The sequence below is a fragment of the Myotis lucifugus genome, unplaced genomic scaffold, assembly GCF_000147115.1.
Source record: "Myotis lucifugus unplaced genomic scaffold, Myoluc2.0 scaffold_732, whole genome shotgun sequence".
NCBI classification, from domain to species: Eukaryota; Metazoa; Chordata; class Mammalia; order Chiroptera; family Vespertilionidae; genus Myotis; species Myotis lucifugus.
In genome coordinates, this window is record NW_005871780.1 from 160,571 (window position 1) to 185,394 (window position 24,824).

The following is a 24,824-nucleotide window of genomic DNA, read 5'->3' on the forward strand; positions in this document are numbered from 1 at the left end:
TGAGTCACCTGGCGAGATGTAAACATAAGCTTTGTATTTAGATTATAAATGTAAGATTAATGAATTGATATGAATAATTTTATTCCATAATCTATCAATTTAATATATTAAAAAATTTTTTTTTAAAGTTTATTATACAAAGCTGTCTTCTATTGGTTGGGAGCCATTTTTTCCCATCTTTTCCCAGCTCTGCCTCCAGTGATGTTAATGATTGAAATTAGCCATGGAGTTTTACAACACGGAAATTGGCAAATGAAACAAATCGGGGTGCTTTCTATTCTAGAGAGCCAGCTTACCAGCAAACCACCAAATTTCAAACACATAAAAGAGAATAATATGCTAAATCCTCATATCCCCATCATCCAGCTTCAGTAATTATCATCTCATAGCCAGTTTTGTTTACTTTCTCTTAATGTGAAAAATATCAGTCATATATAGGAAGTAACCAATCCCATAACCAGTAGTTGGGTAATCTTTTTAGGAGTCTACTTTTATCAATTACTGAGAACATGGTCAAGACCAGTGGTTCTTAGTCCATATATCATCTATTAAGGAGTGACTCTGTCACCTCCATATTTGTATTAAATGTTAGCTATCATTTATTGAGCTGCATTAGGTAATATATATGTATGATCTGTAATTATATATGAGTTAACTATATCATTTAATCCCAATAACCTAAGAACCTAAAACCTGTTTTGGAGATAAGAAGTAGGCTATGTAACTGGTTGAGGTGGTTGTTTCTTTTTTACAAGAAAGCTAAAAGAGGTTTTAACATTTTTAAAGGTGGTTACATTTTAAATGGTTGATTTTTGTCTCTCGGCCCACGAATATAAAAAAATATTTACCATCTAGCCTTTAAAGAAAAAGTTTGCCAATCTCTATTTGGTCTAAAAGAAACTTAATTTTACATCGATGAAAGGTATTATCATCTATAGTATCCTTTTGTCCTCAGAATATTTCTTTGAGGTAAGCAAAGCATACATTTTATATCAGAATCATTTGCAAATTGCTTTATATATCAGACACTGTTTTGACTTTACAGAAAGGGCAACCGATGCTCAAGGGAAAGTAAGTGACTTGCTATTGTAAGCAAGATAAATACTATAACCCTGTTTTTTTCCTCAAGTGCAACACCAAGATTAAATACTGGGAGATAAAAATGCAATAATATCCTCAATTTCTTAATATCAATTTAGGATTTTAAAATGTGTTGAATATTTTAAAGTTCTGAAGTAACTTTACCACATAGGACTATTCTCAAGAAGCAGTGCCTTGTTAACAGAACCATGAATAACAGTCAAAAAAGCTTTCTAGAAAGTCTTTATTTTTCTGTAGTTTTCCCAAATGACTATAAATTTCATAGTTTTTATATTCCGGACTGGGACTCATGAAATAAAGTACAATGTCCTATCCAAAGAAACAAAAGCAGCAGCATACTGAAAGGCTCTGATTAAACTTTTAATTTTTCAGGAATAAGTGAAATTTTAAAACAATTTTATTAGATGGTAATTTGGTAGCATTTTTCATAGAATGTTTAATGATTTATGGTTTTCCATGATGCTTTCATAGCAACATTTCACCAAATTACAGGTTCCTAGAAGTTGTAGTACCACAACTTTAGTATGATAGTTTTGCTTTAAAACCAGAATCAGGCTGAATGTGGCTTTCTTTATAAAGCTGAAATATATACTGTATGTATAGTTGTAAAACACTGATACCCTAGACTTCCATTACTTTTAATCAAGAGTGACTATACTCTTGTTGAAAAGTAAATTTATGTATTAAATGAAGGAATTTCAGGTTTTAGTAAAAGTGAAAAAAAGATGTCTTTTTGATTAAGGCTTAATGGAATGGAATTTGTGTTTTAACCTAAGAGAAGCCAGTGGAATTGTTAAATATTTTTCTTTTTTGTCACCTATTTACTATTGCAACCTCAACTAGGTATATATAGTGCATTAATACGAAATACTTTTAAAATACATAGTCTTAAAAAAAAAAAAAAGGAACCTATACAAAATGATCACATACCACTAGACAGGATGTTGAAATGACTGGTGTGTAATGTTTTTTAAAGCCTCCATTTTTTGTCAACATAAATTTATTTTACATTACTAGAAGGATTTCATTTTGAAGTTTGATTGTATCAAGCCAGTATAAAGTTTTACAATTTAGTAATTCTGGATTCCAAGGCATTTAAGATAAAAATGGAAATGTGAAGTTTAAGAAAATTAATTTTCTTCTTCTGTTACATCTAAGTCTTCATCCTCTTCCTCCTCATCGTCTGCTTGTTGATCCTTTCTTAGTCGACAAGTGGGTACCTGTTAAAAAGCACATTTTAAAGAATTCTAACTTAAAAATATTTTTACATGCTTGGTATCTTAAATGTGCCCTTACAAAGAATGGTACATAGGACAAGTATTTCAGAAAAATGTAAGTAATAATTTTTAGTAATGAAAATTCCCTATGAATTACTGTATTTTAAGGTAAAGAACAGTCAAAAGATTTTTTGCTTGTTATTTTTTGAATAAAAATGTGAAATTAATCATTCCAGTAGGATACCAGTACTTCAATAACATAAAATACTTTCAGAAAAAAGTATAGTCTCAGTATATTATGAATGTCAAAATAAGTTTAGGTTAAACAATTCTTGGGTTTCAAAACAGGTATTTGAATGAGAATGATCAAAGGGATAGCAAAAACAAGGGTATTTCAACAAGGCAACTGAAATATTAAACTTTAAAAATAGTGTGATTTAAATGGAATGAGTTGATAAACAGAATTCATCACTTAGCATCAAGTCCTTAGTATTATCACTTGGGTCATCTTGTTTCAAACCTTTCTGAGAGTGATTACACCTCCTCGGGGACATTCGGCAATGCCTGGTGACACTGTTCACTGTCAGAACTGGGTGTGTGTGTGTTACTAGTCTCTTGTTAGTAATGACTAGAGATGCTGCTCAACATCTTTACAAGCACAGGCCACTACTACCCCCTCCACCACCAAGTTGTCTGGCCCCAAGTCGGTATAGTGTTAAGGTTGAGAAACCCTGGGATAGCTAAAGTGCTACACAGATGTTAGCTAACTTGGGTAGCATCATTAACTGTACGTCAAACAAAACTTTATATGTACTGTAATACTAAATTTATTTAGTTTGTTTATAGCACTTAATGCTGGAATCATAAAAATGTAAGTTGTTTAAGGGGAGAGATGCATGAATATAAAGTAGTAAGCAAATGCTTAGAGGAGAGTCAGATGAAAACAAAAGTACTGGGTCGAATTTACCTAGAAGTTGTATTTTGAAAATATTTTGCTCAATTTTAAATTCTGAAGGCAGATATGAAAACACAGCTCTCTCAATTAGGAATTGGCAAGCTATGGCCCAGTTTGCCTGTTCTTTAAAAAATAAAGTTTTATTACAGCACAGCCATTTTTATTTTTCAAATTATTTTAAAAAATATTTTTATTGATTTCAGAGAGGAAGGGAAAGAGAAACATCAATGATGTGCCCTTGACTGGAATTGAACCTGGAACCCTTCAGTCTGCAGGCTGATGCTCTACCCACTGAGCAAAACTGGTCAGGACCATTTTGATTTTTTTAAGAAATATATATATTTTATTGATTTTTTTACAGAGAGGAAGGGAGAGGGATAGAGAGTTAGAAATATCAATGAGAGAGAAACATTGATCAGCTGCCTCCTGCACACTCCCCACTGGGGATGCGCCCGCAACCAAGGTACATGCCCTTGACCGGAATTGAACCTGGGACCCTTTAGTCCGCAGGCCGACGCTCTATCCACTGAGCCAAACCAGTTAGGGCTTGATTTTTAAAAATGTATTGTTTATGGCTGCTCTTAGTTGGGATAGAGGAACATAGACCATGTAGCCCACAAAATCTATTATTTTTCTCTGTGGTCCTTTAGAGAAAAAGGTGGTTGACCTCTTCATGTTCTATATACCAGGCAATTTAGACTTTCTGGATATGGAAGAAATGGGAAAATTGGCTCTCTAAAGACCTGTGCTGGATCTATGATAATGTTGAGGAAAAGCCCTTTTTAGGTATAATTACTAATGGTGACAGTGGGGCTTAAACCTTAAGCAGCTTGACTTCAGAATTTGCTCTTCTTACTATACCAGAGAACAAATTTAGATTAGCATTCTCCTGTCCTTTCCACCTTTGCTCTGAAGTGTTCTGCTTTAGAGAATATTATGTGTTATAATATACACAATAATATAGGAAATAACAGAGCTGCACTTAGTACAAGAAAGGGTAGTTATAGGAGGTCATATGACTTAAGGGAAGTATTTTTAGTACTGAACAATTCCAAAGGCAGCGGCTCAAATTCTTTTTAAATTATGGTTTCTAGCTCACCTGTCCTGTTCCAGATACACACTTAGTTGACAGTGATCTCTGAAGTGGTGACTTTGAGTTTGCTCTTACAATATCTAAACGAGATGAATAATCTGGTGGATACAGAGTATTTCGGAAAACCTGTTACAATGAAAGGAGATATTAAACAATGGAAATCTAGAAAGCCATGTTAAATTCTTCTTACATGTTATTTTTTAAAAGCACCCACCCCAATTCCCTGGTACAAAATTTCTATTACTTATTGTACATTTAAAACGAAAATACCAAAAATATTTTAAGTTGTAAAGATGAAGGCTAAAAAAATCTATTTGAACCATATGTGATGATGAGCCCTGAAACATTCGAGTGATTTTCCTGGGAAAATGTGCAAGTGCCTACCCTCAAAGAATATGCAATCCAGTAGGAAGGCTGCAAGTCTCCCCTTTGATTCTCTCTGTTCTGCTGGTCCTCAACTCGACTCTTATCAATTTAACTTCACTGTAGTACAGCACATCAGAGTAAACTGGAACCATTATAATTTATGGATTCCAGTCTCACTAGGATCTGGATTGCCATTACTTTCAGTCCTTTTTCCTTAACTTCAAATTAATTTTCCTTAACTTCCATAATTTCCTTAACTTCTGTGGTTCCAAATCTTACCACTCCCTTAAGCCTCCTTACCGGTATCTTTTCTCTTCCCCCATTTCTCTAACATGCAGACTGATGGGTAAGGTTATCAGATGTGTATTTCTTCCAACTTCCCTCCCTTTTTCCTTAACTTCACCCCATCTTTTTTTTAAAGTAAATATTCTGATTCTTTCAAAGGTACATTTTTCCTTTGTCCAAAATTTCAAACCAAACCAACAAAAAGCTTTATTTCTCCACAGATTCCCTCCCCAGCAAACAAGTTCAAGATCAATCTTCTCCCCTCTCCTGCTTTTAGTCACTTCAAGATATAACTACTCCTTAAGAAACTTCTCAAATATTCTACTTCTCCATTCTTTTGTCAATAAACTACAATTAAGCTTTCACCTTCCGCTGAAATTGCTCTTGCCAACAAAATCACTAGTTATCTTTTTGTCCTTTTCACTGACCTTGTACTGAAACTTAACCTTCCATGCATGCCATTGCTACACTCTTCATGTGCCAGCTACCCTATTCCTTCACATCTCACACTGTAAATATTTTTAAACAGTTTCCCTTAGGCTATTTTTCCTTTTTTTTTGAAATATACTTTTATTGACTTCAGAGAGGAAGGGAGAGGGAGAAACATCAACAATGAGAGAGAATCATTGCTTGGCTGCCTCCTGCACGCCCCCAACTGAGGATTGAGCCTGCAACCCAGGCATGTGCCCTTGACCGGAATCGAACCCAGTACCCTTCAGTCTTCAGGCTGACGCTCTATCCATTGAGCCAATCTAGTCAGGGTGACATTTCCTTTTTTGACACCTTTCTCTGAAAGATCTTATTTGCAGTGTTTAATGGCTCCCCTTCCACCATTCTCTATGGACTCTCTTCTGACAGTTGTATCTGTACACCCAATGCCTTCTGTTCTCCTAGACCAGCACTGTTGACTAGAACTTCCTGCAATGATGGAAATGCTTACTGTTTCAGAATGTCCAAAAAGGCGGCATGTAGCTCTGAGCCTTTAATTTTAATTTAAGCTTAAATAGCCACACATGCTTAATCTACTGGACAGTATATCTCTAGATTTATCTTTATAATGAAAGACAGTACCACAAATTTAGTAGACTGAGCTAGAAGCTGGGCATCATTCTCCCTAAATTTGCCACCTGAGCTATTTCTGTTTTAATTTTTAACTATACATTTTTCTTTATGGTTTACTTAGAAGTATCTTATTAAAGACCAAAATATGATTCTTATATAAAAAAATTTTGTGGCTCCTGACTACCCAGAGTCAGAATGTCTTAGGTGACATCCAAGGCTTCAGATCACCCAAACCTACTCATCACTCTTCACTCTAGCCCAGCCGTGGGCAAACTACAGCCCGCGGGCCAGATCTGGCCCGTTTGAAATGAATAAAACTAAAAAAAAAAAAAGACCGTACCCTTTTATGTAATGATGTTTACTTTGAATTTATATTAGTTCACACAAACACTCCATCCATGCTTTTGTTCCGGCCCTCCGGTCCAGTTTAAGAACCCATTGTGGCCCTCGAGTCAAAAAGTTTGCCCACCCCTGCTCTAGCCTATATACCTGCATGCAGAACATGCTGAACTCTGACTCTGCAATGCTGGTTTCTCATCCTGGAATTCCAGAAAACTTACTCATCTTTCAAAAGCCAAGTCAAATTCCATCTCTGCTTTCCCCTATTCTCTAGCCAGTAGCTCCCACTGTTCATATACTCAGTACAGCTTTCATCACACTGTTTTGTAATTATGTATGTCTCCACTAGTTTCAAGTTCTTCTAAAGCAGGGGTAGGGACCGTCTGGTCCACGGGCTATATAAGGCCCTTGAGATCATTTGGTCTGGTCCTGCCAAGGCATTAGGGGTGAGTTAATGAAATGCCTGACCAAATATAGCAGGCTAGTTTTTAAGTTGATAATTTTAAATGGCCTGTGAATGATGTTATCAATATCCAAATGGCCCTTGGCAGAAAAAAGGGTTCCCACCCCTGAAGGAGCCCTGTTTTATCTGCGAATTTTCCTAGCAGAAGACAGCGACCTGGTAAATTAATGATAACATAAACTTAATTCTGAACTTTTTGGGGAAAAGGAGAACCCAACTAGAGGATATCTATGCATTTCTTTAACCAGAAATAAAGAACACAGAAGGAATCAAGGAATGTGTTTTAGGGAAATTCAGGCATGCTAATTAGGTTATTTTGCAGGTTACCAAGGACCCAATTGTATTTTGGTGCCAGACATGGAACACTGGCATCCCGGTGCGATATAAAACTGGATGACTTACCAACTAATATTTGGAAGGGATATATTTTTGTTAGAACATTATTTTTTAAACTTTTCTAGCAAAATGAAGTAAAATGTAGGAAGTAGAAGACAATATACATCCCTGGGATAACATTTTAAGCCAGTTAAATATTAATCTTACTGCAAAACAACAGATTTACTGGCAATAATGCATTTTCCAATATGGTCCAAGAACTCTTCTTGGAGTGAGTCTCAAGATCTGAATATGCTCTGAAGTGACTGCACAGAGAAAATGGGCCTGTAAGTACTTTTTATGTGAAGTACAAATAAGGTAAGATGGTTTGATATAGCTAGATGCCTAACTGCGAAAAATTAGGTGCTGCCAGAATAAGTCGTGGTGGTTCTCATAAAGCATGGACTACCTAAGAAGATGAAGTAATTTCTCTGTTCCTCTCTGCATATTTTCTCTACTTGTTTCCAAGAAACCTTGCATTTAAAGGATACTTCCTCTTCTCAGTATCCGTTTGATATAATTTTACTTCCCCTGGTCCTATAACTCTCCCAGGCTACTGTCCCTTCTTCTCCACAATTTCTGTATGGCATAATAGTAATAGTTTATATCTATAATTCATCATGCCTCAGAACCTTTGTATATCCTCCCTGTGCCTAGAAGTTGTTGCCAGTCATTCTACTCATCCTCAAGCTTCTAATTAAATCATTCTTTCGATGCTTCAGACTGTTTAGAATCCTCCATCACATTTCACTCACAGCACATTGTATATTTTCTCTATGAGACTGGCCACATTATAAAATTTAGTTACACAGTATATTTTTTTTATTGTCTGAACTCCATGGTAGATTTTTAAGTTTCTAGTCAGACCATTTCCAACTTACAAGGCTAAATCCTCAGCACTTAGAATGGTGCCTGGCTTATAACAGGTGCTCAGTAAACAGTTGTTGAATAAGCATTTTATGAGGTAAGTGCCATAAGAATCTGTTTTAGAGATGAGGATGCTGAAGTGTGGAAAAATTAACTTGCTTAACATTTTCCCATTAGAAAGTGGGAAAGTGATATTAAAAAATGCACCTACCATGATGCATCTACCACACAGCCCTGAGAACTTTAGTTTTTTTATGATTCTCTTCCTCCCACAAGCTACCTATCTAGTTGATTAAAAATAGTGGTAAGAGAAGTTGTAAAGGAAGTGGTGGGACAAAAATGTATCTTAGGACCTCTGGAATGAGGAAAATCCTGGGGTCCAAAGGTCTTTAAAGAACTTTAGTGCCAGTTAAATGGCATGTCAAGGGTATTGGAAAAAGGAGAATGAAAATATTTGTAAAGGGGGCTCCAGTCTCACAGGAAGAGTGGGGGGTCAATTCTGAACCTTCTACTCAATGCAGCATTTTAATATCACTTTCCCACTTTCTAATGGTTCATGTCACTCAGGAAGAAACATGCTTCTGGCAGTATAATATAGAGAGGATAAGAAGTGTCTATTATGAGGGTACTGGATTTGGATCCGAGCTATGGGAACCCCTGGGAAGTTTCTTAACCTCACTGTGCCTTGGTTTTCTCATCCATAGAAAGGACAAAGTTTATCAAAGTTGATGTAAGGATTAAAATAAGTGCATAGATCAGTAGCTGGTCCAAAGTAAACACTTGCTATTTTATTCCACAAATGACAGGTAAAAGCTTGATAACCTAGTTTTAAAAACATAGGACATGAAAAGAAGTGAAAACTAAGAAACAGCTTTAGTATTTGGAAGAAATGGACACTTAGGAAGCCATCTATTGACAAACAGTAAATATAAATATGGTCATGTATGAATAACAAAATAGATTTTGCATTGGAAAACTACATGAACTAAACCCCATGTACATTTTTTCATATACTCTGGCTTTACTCTATTAAATTTCCTGGACCAGTGGAGTAGTATAAAACCTGTAAAAGTTTAAGTTAGTAAAAAAGAAATTGGGGGAATCCTCAAAATTGTCAAATGGCAGACACTCCCAAATTTCACCACTTAATATAGAATTCTAGTTATATCTTGAGAATGCGTGGCCTTTTTCACTTCTACTGTAGATATAATATGTACAAAGTATGTCTCAAATATTTTATCTATTTTAGCAAAAATACTTTTGTGCCTCCCCTCCCACTCCCCTTGTAAGGTAAGAGGGTAGGACATACATAAATTCTTCAGATATGCTTATTGTAGCCAAGCTTTGATATTTAATTGCTCTAACGTTAGTTGGCCAATCAGATTTATTTGCGTTTCACTATTGGTACAAAGCAAGCTATATTTATTATATATATACCTATGTTTATTTCATGGCTTACTGATGAAGTCCTAGAAAACTGGTTAGCATCCTGATTCTGCTATTTACTAGCTAAGTGGCCATAGACAAGTTATTTAAAGCCTCTGAAACTTGTTTCTGTAGCTCTAAAATGAGAATAACAGCACCTACCTCACAGGATTAAGGAGTGAATGAGAAAATGCACATAAAGCTTTGGGTACTGTGCATGGTGTAAACACTCAGATGTTAGTTCAAATGAATGCTTTTAGCACACTTAAATGACTTATATTACCATTATATTAAAATGATGCATTTTTTCATGTAATGGCTTTATTTAGATTATATTTTACTGGTATTAATAAGTTGTCTCTTAGAACTTTACTGTGGTTAATTTGAAAAGTTAAAAATAAAGAGAAAAAATCATACGAGTTCAGCTATTTGGAACTGCTATGTATTCAGTACAATAACAAAATTAACACATTAACCATTGTAGAATTCTGATTTAAGATGTTTTTACCCAAATAAACTAATGCTCTCTTTTAAAAATGTCGATACTAATAGAAGTACTAAGCTTAATAGACAAAATCCTACCTCTAAATCTTCTTCTTCATCAATCTTTTGTATGTTTTGGTAGGCAGCAGTGTAGACCTCCAAAGCTTTTCCATGAAACAGCATTTCAATAGTGATAAATTCTGAAAATATAGTCTAAAAAAACACAAAGATTTGAATTGAAACAATCATAAGAATTGCATTGTGAATGTTCTGAAGTTATTCCGTTCTATATATAGTCTTGCCATTTTATGGAATACAGAGGTATCATTTTTTTACTACAGGGCAAAGAAAAATAGTTACAAGACCTTTTGCAGCAAAACCTTCAAATTATGCAAAATATTTCCTAACTTACCATTTATTTACCTTTTATTTTTTTAGACAGTTCTACTTATGCCTTGTAATTGACATTTGTAATAAAAAATATTCTGAGTTAAATGTATGCCATTATGTACTGCTGCCACATGCCTATAAGTATTAGGTAAAGCAGCTCAGTTCTGAAGCTGGTATTTTAGCAACTACAACTGATGTTTACACAATAGAATGTTTTCTGGACAGGAATTACATCCCACCATATTTTTTTATTCTATGTTATTTACATTCTCTAACAACAAAGGAATTATGTGGTAATAACGATATTTCTACTACTGATAATAGCATTATACATTTGCATAAAGCTTTTTAGCTTAGAAATATATCACTTGCCCAGTGTTGCTCAATTGGAATGTTGAGGTTTGAATCTGAGTCTTCAGAAGTTATATAGTTCTTGCTCATTGTACTATGTTCTTGCTGGAAACAGTATTTCCTTTACAAATAAACTGTGCAGGTAATCTCTATGAACATGTTGACAACTTATGACAAGGAATATTATAAGCAAAGAGAATGAAGATGTACATGTTGACTTAAACAGAGGTGAGATAATCCATAGGCTGAGAAAACTACAAACATTGTTAAATTAAGGAAGATTCACATAATTGGAAAACATCTCATGTTCATGGATTAAAATGGTAGTATTCCCCCAACTGATCTACAGATTTGATGTAATTCCTATCAGATCCCAGCTGACTTCCTATAGAAACTGACAAACTAATTCTAAAATTCATACTGAATTGCAACAGGTCCAGAGTAGGCAAAACTATCTTTAAAAATACCAAAGCGGGCCCTAACTGGTTTGGCTCAGTGGATAGAGGGTTGGCCTATGGACTGAAGGGTCCCAGGTTTGATTCCAGTCAAGGGCATGTACCTTGGTTGTGGGCACATCCCCAGTAGGGGGTGTGCAGGAGGCAGCTGATCGATGTTTCTTTCTCATTGATGTTTCTAACTCTATCTCTCTCCCTTCCTCTCTGTAAAAAATCAATAAAATATATTTTAAAAAATACCAAAGAGGAAGAACTCACACACCCTGATTTTAAAACTTAATACAAAGTAATGCTAATTAATCAAGATAGTATGGTATTGGCATAAGGATAGACCTATAGATCAAAGAAAGAGAACAAGAGTCCAGAAACAAAACTGTATCAACTGATTTAAATATTTAAAAGATCAACAAGGGTGCCAAAACTATTCACTGGAGGAAGAATCGTCTCTTCAACAAATGGTATTGGGACAACTGAACAGTTACATACAAGAAAATGAAGTTTTAACCCTTAGCTCATGCCATATACAAAAATTTACTCAAATGGATCAAAGATATGAAATAATAAAAACTAAAAACGGTTAGGAAAACAGGGATAAATCTTCATGATCTCAGATCTGGCAATGGATTCTTAGGCACGACACTAAAAGCATGAGCAACAAAAGAAAAACATACATTGGACTGTCAAATGTATGTAAAACAAAAACGCCCCGAGAAGTCTGTTCTGAGAACTTTTACTGGTAAAATTCTGTTTAGAGATACTACTCTCAACTCACATTAAGTTAAAACACTAGCATATAAATCCTATTGCAATGAAACAGACTAATTAAAAATAAGTTATGCTTCAAGGAACACCATTAAGATAGTGAAAAGAAGGCACAGAATGGGAGAAAATAATGCAAATCATACATCTGAAACATCTGATAAGGGACCTGTATCAGATTATACAAAGTACTCTTATAACTCAATACTAGAGGCCTGGAGCACAAAATTCGTTCATGGGTATGATCCCTAGGACTAGCCTGCGATCAGGGCCATCTTCCCTGGCAGCCAGTACCCCCCCCCCGCCCGGCGCCCGCCATTCCCCACCCCTGGTTCCTGTTTGCCATTGGGCAATCGGAACCTGCCGGCCGGGGGAAGGAACTGAGAGGTTGGTCCCCTGCGGGCGGGGGTGGGGTGGGGGGGCAGCTTCTGCATTGAGCATCTGCCCCCTGGTGGTCAGTGTGCATCATAGTGACCAATTTGCATATTATCCTTTTATTATATAGGATAGGATAATATAAAGACAACCCAATTAAAATAATGGGTGAGGAATTTGAATAGACATTTCTTGAAGGAAGATAAACTAAATAGCTAATAAACATCAGCAGGGAAATGTAAATCGAAACCACAGTGAAATCCTATTCCACACTCACTAGGATGACTTATAACCATAATAGCCAAAAGGTAAAAACAACCCAGTGTCCATCACCTGAGGAGTGGATAAGTAAAATGTGGCAATACCCATACAACGGAATAGTCAGCTGTAAAAGGAATGAAGTACCGACACATGCTACAAATATGGATGAACCTTGAAAGCATTATGCTAAGTGAAGGAAACCAGTTACAAAAATCATATATTTTAGGATTCCATTCATATGAAATGTCCAGAATCGCCAAATTCAGAGACATAAGAGTAGAGGTGGTTGTTTAGGACTGAGATAGAACTACGGGGGGAGCAGGGCAGTAGAAGCTAAAGGGTACTAGATTTCACTTCAAAGATGGTGAGAATGGTCTAACATTGAGTGGTGATGGTTGCACAGATCTGAAAACATAAAACACTTTATAAATGGGTGAATTGCATGGTGTATGAATTTCTTAGAAAGGGGTTTCTTCATGTCCTTTTTTGAGTGTGTGACCACCAGCCTTCCCTCTTCCAGGGGCATGATACAGCAGGCAAAGAAAAATTTGGAAGCCCTTTTCTTCTCTGTGCACCCTCCACTGTGCAGTCCCTCGCTCCATGTCCTATTTCTTTAGGAAATCCCAGGTATTAGAAATTGCAGTTGGAATACTGCACTCACTCTTGCTTTGTTTATGATTGGTGGTGCTCAGGGAATTAAAAACGCCTGCAGCCCTAACCGGTTTGGCTCAGTGGATAGAGCGTCGGCCTGCAGACTGAAAGGTCCCAAGTTTGATTCTGGCCAAGGGCATGTACCTTGGTTGCTGGCACATCCCCATTAGGGGGTGTGCAAGAGGCAGCTGATCAATGTTTCTCTCTCATTGATGTTTCTAAGAACTCTCTATTCCTCTCTCTTCCTCTCCATAAAAAATCAATAAAATATATTAAAAAAACAAAACAACAAAACAAAAAAACCTGCAGAGGTCATCAGCATGCAGGTGGAACACTCAAGTGAGCCCAAAGATCGGAGACACAGATGGCCATGTGTGAAGGAAAAGTCTGCAGGCCTGAGGAGCACTGGTGAGAGAAAGGAATTAGATTCCCATCACTGAGGAAGCCCGTAAGTGGCAGCGGAATCAGGCACACCTCACAAGTCTCCGTTCTCACTTTTTAGGTTAAAGCCAAACTATTCTATCCTGCTCCTGCTCTCCCATCTCAGTAAAGACATTTGTCTCAGGGCAGCTTCCTGAGATGCTTGTCATACGTAGCAATCTACCATTACACAGCAGAATGAAGCCTGAATTGAGGCTTAATAAAGGTTTTTGGTCCTCGGGACCAAACTGGAGACCTCAGAACCTGGCTATCAGTGAAACTGAAATTCTGAACTCTTTTGACACTGGCAGGGAATTAAAGAAATTAAAGGTGCAAATGGATTTTGTTTCACAGATTGTAGAGAAGAATGATATAATTAAGTGGCAAAAAATGCTTATTGATAAGAACATAACTTTTTGAGAGCAGGATGTTTCTTTGTTAATAGTTGTAAAATGACAAAAATACTTGTTCCAGGAAAATCCGCAGTAAATCAAATGACTTGTATTAAAGGACATAATATGGTCATAAGCAATCCTCAAATCTTTCCAAGATGCCTGGACTCTGATCCTCAAGGTTTCAAACTGACTGATGTGTTACAATAAAATAAGGCAATTCTTGTGACACCTTATCATGATGGATGCAAGTTTACATGGTTGGTTATCCTTGCCCTATTTATTTATTTGAAAATGTGTAGTTATTAGAAAGCTTTATGCTATAAAGATTTTAATAATAGTGTATTTTTATTATAATGGGAAGCACAGATTTTTAAAATACGTAATTGGTTTATAGTTCAAATTTTGTCTATACTCTGGATAAGTTACTTTATACTTCTGCTAATTTTTTTATATAATATGGATAATGCCACCTCATTCTCATGGGGTTGCTGTAAGAATTAAAAGATAATTTATATAAAGTGCCTGGAACAGTGCCTGAAACATAAAAAATTGAATATCTGGTCTCCGGTTGGATGTGTAGCCCCTTTATACCATTTTTTTTCCATAAGAAAGTAACATCTGATATAAGATTTCTTAAGTATCTTTTTTCACACACACTCGGAGTGAGTTATTCTCTATAAGTCTGTTACTGTTTTGTTTTTGTTTTTTTAAAAATATATTTTATTGATTTTTTACAGAGGAAAGGAGAGGGATAGAGAGTTAGAAACATCGATGAGAGAGAAACATCGACCAGCTGCCTCCTGCACACCTCCCACTGGGGATGTGCCCGCAACCAAGGTACATGCCCTTGACCGGAATCGAACCTGGGACCTTTCAGTCCACAGGCCGACGCTCTTTCCACTGAGCCAAACCGGTTTGGCATGTTACTGTTTTGTTTATTTTGTTCTTTACATTTCACATATAAGTGTAATCATATGATACTTGATTTTTTTGTCTTATTTCCCTTAGTATAATACCTTCTAGATCTATCCAAGTTGTCACAAATGGTAAGACTTCATTCTTTATTATGGATTGTATTATTGCATTGTATATATTTCCCACCTCTTTATCCATTCATCTATCAATGGACACTTAAGCTGCTTCTATACTTGGATATTGTAAATAATGCTGCAATGAACATAGGGGTGCATATATCTTTTTAAATTAGTGTTTTGGATCTCTTCAGATAAATACCCAAAAGTAGAATTGCTGGGTCATAAGGTAGTTTTATTTTTAATTTTTTAAGGAACCACTATAATGTTTTCCATAGTGGCTGCACCAGTTTGCAATCCCACAAGGTGAAGACTGGGTAAAAAAAGTGGAGGTTTTAAAAAGTACAAATTGGCAGTTACAAAATAGTCATGGGGATTTAAAGTACAGCTTAGGGAATGTAGTCAATAATACTGTAATAACTATACATGGTATCTGACGGGTTGCAAGACTTATGGGGGGGAATCACTTTGTAAGTTATATAAATGTCTAACCACTATGCTGTATACCCAAAACTAATATAAAATACCACTGAATGGCAACTGTAATTCAAAAATAAATCAATAATTTAAGTTTTTCATAAATTTAAATAAAATATAAAGGTTAGAAAACATGTTTTGAACCTTAACAGTTACTTTATTACCTTTATATCCTTTATTTTCTGCTTTTCAAAATTGTCAATAGTTTCCTCCAGCTGACGAGTTGTTCGAGTAGCATCCATTGTAGCTCTCTGCAATTCGGTTTCTGCCTACAAAAATATTGCCCAACAAAAGATTTGGAAAAAAAAATCAAGTCAGAATCCATTAATTTGAGTCAATTTGTAAATACTACCATTGCAGTATTGGCTTTTTGGCCTAACAGTATAAATGTCTGATAATATTTTTTGCTACATAAAATAAAATGATCTACATAAAAAGCACATGCAGAATAAAGTTAAATCTATGAAGTTACATGATTCATGATCTTAAACAAAAGAAAACAAAACTCCCTTTCTTTCTACTAAATCATTTTCCCTCCTATATCACCTTTGGATGATTTACTATATTTCTAATTCTGTAATATTCTAATCAGGTGGAGTAAAATATATACTATATTGAGTTTCTATTTGTATATTCTTATAAGCTGACAATATTACACTGTTACTATTAGTTAGTGCTTATTACATGAAATACTATATATACCAATAACTAATAAATTAGATGACAAGTTTAATGCTTTACTTCATATACTCTAATAAGTACTCATACTATCTAGACCTGTGTTGTACAATCAATGGTGACACTAGCTACATGCGGCTCTTTACATTTAAATTGATTAAAATTAAATGAAAATTTAAAATCTGGTTTCTCAGTTACTCTAGTCATATTTCAAGAGCTCAATAGCAATATATAGCCTGTGGCTGCAGTTCTGTAAAGTGCAGAACATTTCCAATCTTATCATGTATTTCTTTTAAAGAAGCATCTCTTTCAAAGACAACAATTAACCAAAGATATTTAAGTTTTTTGTTAAACAGTAACATAGATATTTTAAAAGACCAATTTTCGCCCTGACCGGTTTGGCTCAGTGGATAGAGCGTCGACCTGCGGACTGAAGGGTCCCGGGTTTGATTCTGGTCAAGGGCATGTGCCTTGCTTGCGGGCACATCCCCGGTGGGAGGTGTGCGGGAGGCAGCTGGTCGATGTTTCTCTCTCATCGATGTTTCTGACTCTCTGTCCCTCTCCCTTCCTCTCTGTAAAAAATCAATAAAATATGTTAAAAAAAAAAAGACCAATTTTCTTATTCAGTTCTTTTTAATAAAGTTTTATTTCCTATGCTAGTAATATAATTGCTCAAAAGTATCACATATAATCATTTAATAGTTAATTCATGGGGAAAATTTGCATCTGCCACCATTTTTGACACATAATATTGACATTTAGCCCTTGCTTTCTTTTTCAGAAAATGTATAAATTGAAATAAGTAAAATGGTTTACTCTAAGGATCCATCTCGACACACCACTTTATTACCCACCTGTGACTGAAATTTGTCATAAAGGAAAAAATACATTTCAAAGAGAACAGTTTTTTTTCAATAAATTAAAATCATATACTCTTAAAGAATTATATATTCTTACAATTATACATGAATTATAACTATTGATTATATACTCTTACAATTAGGTTAATTTAAAAACAATTTCAAGATAATAAGCATTTAAAAATATATTCATTTATACCTATGTGTTTGTAAAATTTTTAAAAAATACACAAACTTTTAACTTTAATCATAACTAGTAACCAAAAACAATTCTATGTTACTGGGCTCGGGATTTTAAAAAATATAACTTCATCACAGGAAATTCAAAAGTGAAATAGAGCTCCCCAGAAGATTCATTAGAATGAAAAAATTTCTTACAGTTATTTGATGTATGTTAAACGTTTACTAATGGGAGTTTCAAGCGGACTAACTTCTTAGTATTATTTGTGATTCAGGCAGTTCTTTACTTGTAAGTACTTTCTTTTGATTCACGTCTTTCCCCTTCCCACTTATTGATAGTTTCCTTTTAGATTTTGGAAGGGTAGGTAGATTTGGCAAAAGGAGGAATGAATGGGGAAGCAGAAGCTATTGGGAATCAGTATCTTAATCTACCACCCCCCAACAACTACTCTTCATTTCTTAAAGTCTCAAATCCTTTTATTCCAGCGTAACATCTTGCCCAAAGTTACACAGCTATTTTTAACAAAGAGGATATAGATCTGTTTTTTCTTTTTGTTGAAAATTCTTCAAAATCCTATACTAATTTGAGTAGGAAATGGTTTTAATTAAAATACGATATGACTTTATGAATATCATTATATCTCATGAGTGCAAAACAGTGTATAAAGGGGTGAGTCAGATTGGTGTTTTTCAAATTGTGATCCAGGCATCTTGTTTAGAAGGCACTTGGGTCTTAGGGAGTGAGGAGGCAGAGCCCTAGGATTCTTCTTTACCTTACCCTCTTGTACCAGAGCTACGCTGTTTTATTTTACACTACAGGCCCAGTGCACGAGTACAGGGAGAGCTGCCACTGCCTTGAGCATCTGCCCCCTGGTGGTCAGTGCACGTCATAGCGACTGGTCACTATGGTTCGGTTGCTTAGGCTTTTATATATATAGCTTTATATATATACATTGGATTTTAATGTGCTTCTTTAGAATAGTCTGATATATTTTAAGGGCCTATCCTGATTAATATTCTATTATGCTATGATTGAATATATTTACATATATATTTACATCAAATACATTTATATGTAGATTGTCCTTTATTTTCTTGTCTGGGGTTGTCAAAATCCATTGGATTCACAGATATTTCCCAGTGAGCATAGCAATTCACCTAGCAATAAGCTATTCAGTTGTTGCATTTTTCTCCCCATGTGAATCTGCAGACCTGCTTTATCTATGGTACAAGATTATTTCCTCCACAGCAGTGTTTAAAGAACAGCATTTAAGTCAGTAGCATCTGTGTTTTAGGAATAGATTCATTTCTGTGTTGAGTGTCAATACTAATGTCCCTCACTCAATCTTGCCAACCACTCAGGATTTCAGACGTGACTTTTTTTTTCTGCCTTTATGTACTCTTCTACAAACAACAAAATTTTGACCTCTGACTTCTTAAAAACTAGTGACATCCCCTGGCCTCTGCCTTAGTCCCTATTTGTCATTGATAAATTTTCTAGCATTCTTTGTCTGACTTACTTAAAACACAGCCTCTATTATCGCTAGTTCGTTGATCTTAAGCCTCAAGTACTGTCTAGATCAGTGATGGTGAACCTATGACACTCGAACTCATTTTTTTGGTTGATTTTTTCTTTGTTAAATGGCATTTAAATATATAAAAGTAAATATCAAAAATATAAGTCTTTGTTTTACTATGGTTGCAAATATCAAAAAATTTCTATATGTGACACGGCACCAGAGTTAAGTTAGGGTTTTTCAAAATGCTGACACACTGAGCTCAAAAGGTTCGCCATCACTGGTCTAGATGTTCCTGTCCTAGTCGCCAATGGGTAGTCCCAGTCCTGTGGCTGCCCATTATTGTTTATTACAAGGTTGGGCATATGTACCTTTGGTCCAAAGGAAGGAGGACCAGGCAATTGGCGTAGCCCCAAATCACTGCTCAAGGGATTCCCCTCAGAAATGGAGGTGTTCTGGAACCTCAAGTGACCCCAAAGAGCCACTCCTCAGGTGGTTTCTGGCTGAGCTGGGCAGTAAAAACCTTAAGGAAGTAGGAAGGAGACATAAGAAATGGGAAAAAGAAGCAGTGGGATAAATTAGTACTTTCTATACAATTGCACCTATCCCAGTTGCTGGCAATTTTCTATTCTTTTGTTTAGTCATGAACAAGGCACAATCCAGTTTAAGAAACAGTCATTCTAACAGAAGAACTTTGTTACAGTAGACACTCCTCTCTAGATCACTTTGTGCCCAGCTGTGGCCATCAATTATACTCTTTAAATCTCCTCAGGATTTTGACTGGCAGTCATAACTATGGTTTCATACAGTGTTTTTGTTTTGTTTTTTAAGATAAAGGGTATTATTTGGCAAAAAAAAAGATTTTTCCTTTCCTTTTTAAAAAACAGGGCAGATGGCATTGCTAAATTATAATTAATCATAGATCTTTAATTTTATAATTAATATTTAGTCATTATCATTCAAAAAAAATCTCAGAATCTTGTACTCTTTATAAAAACATCTACATTTATGAGTGTTTTATTTTTTGACTACCTATTGTGAAAAACAATATAAGGGGACTGAATTAGGTAGTGTATTCTCTTTAAAATAATCTAATTTTTATTGTGGAAATTCATGAATGCGTATTTCTTTTCGACCATTATATTCAAACTAGAGGCCTGGTGCACGAAATTCGTGCAAGAGTAGGCTTTCGCAGCCTTGGCCCCCGCAGCTGTGGCTTCGTCCTGATGGTCGTTCTGCTGTTTGGCCGTTTGGTCGATTTGCATATTATGCTTTTATTTTTTAGATTCTCTGCACATTTAAAAGTAGAAATGCATAATTTCCATATACATTTACTTTTGTACTGCATACCTTACAAAATGTTTTTTTAAAGATCAAAATTCAAAGGATACAATAACATGTCGGTCAGATGGGTTTCGCTGGCGTGTTCTTTCTAACTGAGTTAACTGTTTGGCTTCTCGATTCCTTGCTGTTAATGTTGCTTTGAGGTCATCCTGCAAATAGGCATTTTTTTTGTTAATAATAACCTGTGATTTTAGAAATAAAATACATACACTCTGATTTAAGAATGGGAGAATGGTCTTGTTTGATCCAGGCATCATTACCACAGGAATTACTGCTGCAGAATTAGTGTGTATCTCTGTATGTGACAATGCACACATATGTATTTCTTTAATATCCTCTCAAAATTACAATGACCAGATAATTTCAATGCAAAATTATAACCATGTAAACACAGATACATATACATATATATACACATATATATTTACACACATATATATATATAATTTTGATAGTAGTTATATATACACATTTGTGAAAATTCAATTTAGACTTAAAACGGGAGAATTTTATTACATGTAAATTATACCTCAATAAAGTTTATTTACAAAATAGAACTTTGAGGATGTAATGTACAGCATGGTGACTATAGCTAATAGCACTGTATTGCATATTTGAAAACTGCTGAGAGTAGACCTTAAAACCCTATTCACACACACACAAAATTGTAATTATGGTGAGAGATATTAACTACACTTATTGTGGTGATTATTTCACAATATATACAATTATCAAATCATTACATTGTGTACGTGAAACTAATGTTATGTCAACTATACCTCAATTAAAAAATAGAATTTTGCTATACCCATTTTTAGTCTATATTTTATTACCTGCTCTAAAAAGTATAAACTCATATGTATTTAGTAAAATAATTTCTGCTCATATAGTCTTCATGACTATAAATATTAAAAGTATCCACAATAAACAAAATATTTATGTTGCTACAGTGGTATATTTAGTAAGCTCACTAAAAACATCTTTTTATTCTCAAAGTTCTAAGAAATAGCTCTTCAGAGTGTATAAAAAATGATTAAACACTACTTTGTACTTTTTATTAAAAGAACAATTATTGGGAATCTTATACTTTTTGCTAGGATACCTAATAATAGTAGAAAAAGAATGAATTTACTTACTCGTTTCAATTTTACAATGGTTCCATAAGCTTTCAATGGTTCAACTACTTTGGCTTCAAGTCTCTCAACCTATTAAAATTATAAAATATAACTGAAAAGAAACATAGATCAGAATTTCAATTCTGAAATAAAAGCTGTGCTGTTTATCCTAAAAATAATTACTATACAGACTAATTAAAAATTTTTTCAAATTAAAATGTCACAGTTTAACTTATTTTCAGTAATCACCAGAACTGATAAGACTCAGAATCTAAACTTAAACACATTAAAAAACTGGTAAGCTGTACAGTAACAATTAAAGCCGAAAATCACCTGGTGCACGATATGACAAGAAAATCCCTCAGGTTTCCAAGGAGCTCCTCCTTGCCATACCATCTCTGTATTGCTTTCGCACCTTACAGTAAGTAGCTTTTGGGTAAGTTTTAAGGCATCTAAATTTTTAAAAAATATATATTTTTTATTGATTTCAGAGAGGAAGGGAGAGGCAGAGAAAGACAGAAACATCAATCAATGAGCGAGAATCATTGATTGCTACCTCCTACCTGCCCCTCGACTGGGGACTGAGCATGTGCCCTGACTCGGAATTGAACTATGACTTCCGGGTTCATAGGTCAAGGCTCAACTACTGAGCCACACCAGCGGCAAGACATCTCAAATTTAATACAGTTACCAGTTTGAGTGTGTTTAAGCACAGTGTTGGGTACTTTAAGTATATATTCTCCAAAATGTAATAGCCCAATCTTCCAGATAAGAAAAGCAAAGCAAAGCTGAAAGATACAGCATATTGGAAACTTTTAAAGCAACACAAACCTCAAAATCAAGAAAGCTTAGAGACCACTGTATTAGCTGCAATTTTTTCTGGGAAGCCATTCATCAATCATCAAAGCGTAGGGAATAATATAAATGGTCTCAGGTGTTCCTGAGCTGTCACCTGTATGGTAAACACTTATGAAACATTATAGTTTTTATCACATATTGGGCAATTCTTTTACTAACAGATTCTTAAAGAAATGGATTTTTTTTTAAAAGCAAGTATATAGCATAAGAAAAATAACTTCTGGACATTAAAATTTTCTTTTCCAGGATAGGTAATACCAGCTGACATGTATTTAACTGTTTAAAAACAAGTATTACTTTTGTAGCAGGAAAAGGGCTTTTATTGATAATACATGTTTAGATAGATAATCAGTGAGTACATTTCATATTGATTTTTCTTCAGCTTTTATAAATAAAATGTATCTGAATGTTTCATTTTAAAAGATTTTAGGAAAAACAAAGGAAATCAAGTTCTCATTGAGCATTTCAGTGTTAGGAATCCTAAAGTCAAAACCATGAATATTCAGGATAGTTTCTATACCAGTGGTTGGCAAACTGCGGCTCACGAGCCACATGCGGCTCTTTGGCCCCTTGAGTGTGGCTCTTCCTAAGCTTTAGGAGTACCCTAATTAAGTTAATAACAATATACCTACCTATATAGTTTAAGTTTAAAAAATTTGGCTCTCAAAAGAAATTTCAATCGTTGTACTGTTGATATTTGGCTCTGTTGACTAATGAGTTTGCCGACCACTGGTCTATACCATTTTGAATAATCCATACACTGATTACTCAGTGGAAGGGTTAGCCAAGGCTTTTTTCTGTTCTCCTTTTTGTTGCCTACCTTTTGTTCATTAGCACCTCCACCATTTGGTAAGCAAGGGAAATAAAAAGGAGAACAAATGTGAATCAGTTCACTTTGCTATTTGACAAATAGCATAAAGGGTTTCTAGAAAAGGACATGGAAATGACTGGTTAACAAGGGATTTTAGGGTTATCTGTCAGTATAAATTATTTCTGAAATAGTAAGTCACCAGTTAGTTATGTGTAACTGAGAGTTGCTTGTTGATTACAGAAGTATATGACAAAACTCAACAGCTCTCCAAAAAAGTACACCCAAACGTAACTACTCAAATTTCTGTATGAATAGCAATTATAGGTTCAAAAATGATTATACTCATTTTGTTTTTGCATTGTTTTTTTGTTTTATAATTTAAATTTCTGTTTTAGGCTTTAGAAAAAAAGACCAAAAGCACTAAGGAGAAAAGGGCCAAAGAAGCAATGCAGCTCCAATTGGACAACTTCTGACAAGTTAACCTGTGTCTTGAAACCTAAATAAATATAAGTGAAAGTGCTTGTGAGGTATTAAAGGAAAAAAAAATGGGCTTTTGGGAGGAAAACAATTTCATACCACAAAGTCTCACTGCTGGCTTGCATTCAAGATATAAAGCAGTGCCCCTCCCTCCCCCTCAGTGGAACACTGGTCAACTTCCCTGAGCAAAGAAAGAGCGGAGATCTCTGGTCCATTTACTTACTTACTTACATGACCATCCCCACATCGTCCATCTCCAGGCATACTTTACACTTACTTGACCACAAGACACAAGTCCTGCTCCTCTTCTTCCCCAGGGACACTATGTTTAAGACCCTCCTCCTTGGCCAAAAGTTGGAAAACGAAATGGGGAAAGTCTAGATTTCAAGACACCCTAAAGTTGAGTTTGAGAATGGTAAAATAACAGGAAGCTTCCCTTTAATAGACTCACACAGTGTCACAGACAGGACAAGGTAGGTTTGTCATCAAGGGAGTGTTCCTGGTTCCTTCATCCACCTACTTCAGGGCTCATTCCTGACAATGACGCTGTGACCGCGCCCCATACCTCTGCTTGTCGATAATCCTGAAGTTTGGCAAACTCGTCAGCAAAGTTTTTCAGGCCCTGCTTTAAATTTGGGGTCTCTGTGGCGGCGTACACGTTCACTTCATTCACCAGGAGGTCTGCTTTGTCTCGCAGTCTGGCAGTTTTGCGCACGTAAGCAGCAAATATTTGGCACAGCTCTCCAAAATGCTTCTCCACGTTGGTGACGGCATTTTGCAGTTGTCTGGTCTGAGCATCCCTAGAGGAAAAGGTGACACAAAGCAAGTCATTCTCAATAGGGACAAGATGGCTTCATCTCCACGTTAATTTGACAGGCAAACATTCCCGGGGCGTTTTGCAGCTTCTCCGAGGCGGATCCCCCTCCGCTAGGTCCCCCGTCCCCCTTCGGGCCCGGCCTCAAAGCCCCGCCGGAGTGGGCGCACGAACAGGCCGGGCTCCCACGGCCGCATCGCAGCGGGTGGCGGCTGCATGGGCCGCTCAGCCCGGTCGCCCGGCTGCCACCGGGTCTCCCGCGATCGGGGGAGGTAGGCCCCACGGCGCCGCGTGCAGGACCCCGCCGCCGGCCGAGGCTCGAATTCGGCGCGGAGGCCCCACGGAGAGAGGGTCCGTTTCCCGCACCCAGCCTTCGCGGGCGGGACCCCCCTGGGCAGCGGGGGCTCGGGCGGTTACCGGTGTTCCAAGTTGCGCTTCAGCATCTTGCCTCGCACACCACCGGGACCCTGGACCGGGGCCCAACGACCGGATCCGAAGGGCCCGGGCATGCGCGGGCGCGAGCTGCGGCAGCGGAAGCCCGAGAGCCCGCCCCGCGCGCCGCCGCGTCCTGCCG

The 24,824-nt window shown here is 36.2% G+C and overlaps 2 protein-coding genes across 5 annotated transcripts in view; one reads left to right on the plus strand and one right to left on the minus strand.

Annotated features, from left to right (window-relative positions):
- RBM12B (RNA binding motif protein 12B) overlaps positions 1-23,478 on the plus strand; it is a 34,408-nt gene extending 10,930 nt beyond the window's left edge. For 2 of the 3 annotated variants that reach the window (XR_001346050.2, XR_002827006.1), the window contains 2 exons: positions 15,097-15,134; positions 23,355-23,478. The gene's annotated coding sequence lies outside the window, so the exon portion shown is untranslated. The remainder of the gene's footprint in view (positions 1-15,096; positions 15,135-23,354) is intronic. The other variant, XR_002827007.1, reaches the window with a different exon arrangement.
- On the minus strand, positions 1,306-24,794 carry FAM92A (family with sequence similarity 92 member A). 2 transcript variants are annotated; one of them, XM_006105896.3, is made up of 9 exons: positions 24,668-24,794; positions 24,002-24,236; positions 21,312-21,380; positions 20,223-20,324; positions 17,129-17,134; positions 15,761-15,865; positions 10,131-10,244; positions 4,373-4,492; positions 1,306-2,321 (listed from the first exon to the last, which is right to left on the minus strand). In XM_006105896.3, the coding sequence occupies exons 1-9, from the start codon at positions 24,757-24,759 to the stop codon at positions 2,232-2,234; spliced, it is 933 nt and encodes a 310-aa protein (XP_006105958.1). In that variant the 5' UTR covers positions 24,760-24,794; the 3' UTR covers positions 1,306-2,231. The 2 variants fall into 2 exon arrangements, with proteins under 2 accessions (XP_006105958.1, XP_023602560.1); XM_023746792.1 differs by lacking the exon at positions 4,373-4,492.
- Between the last annotated feature and the right edge of the window lie 30 nt (positions 24,795-24,824).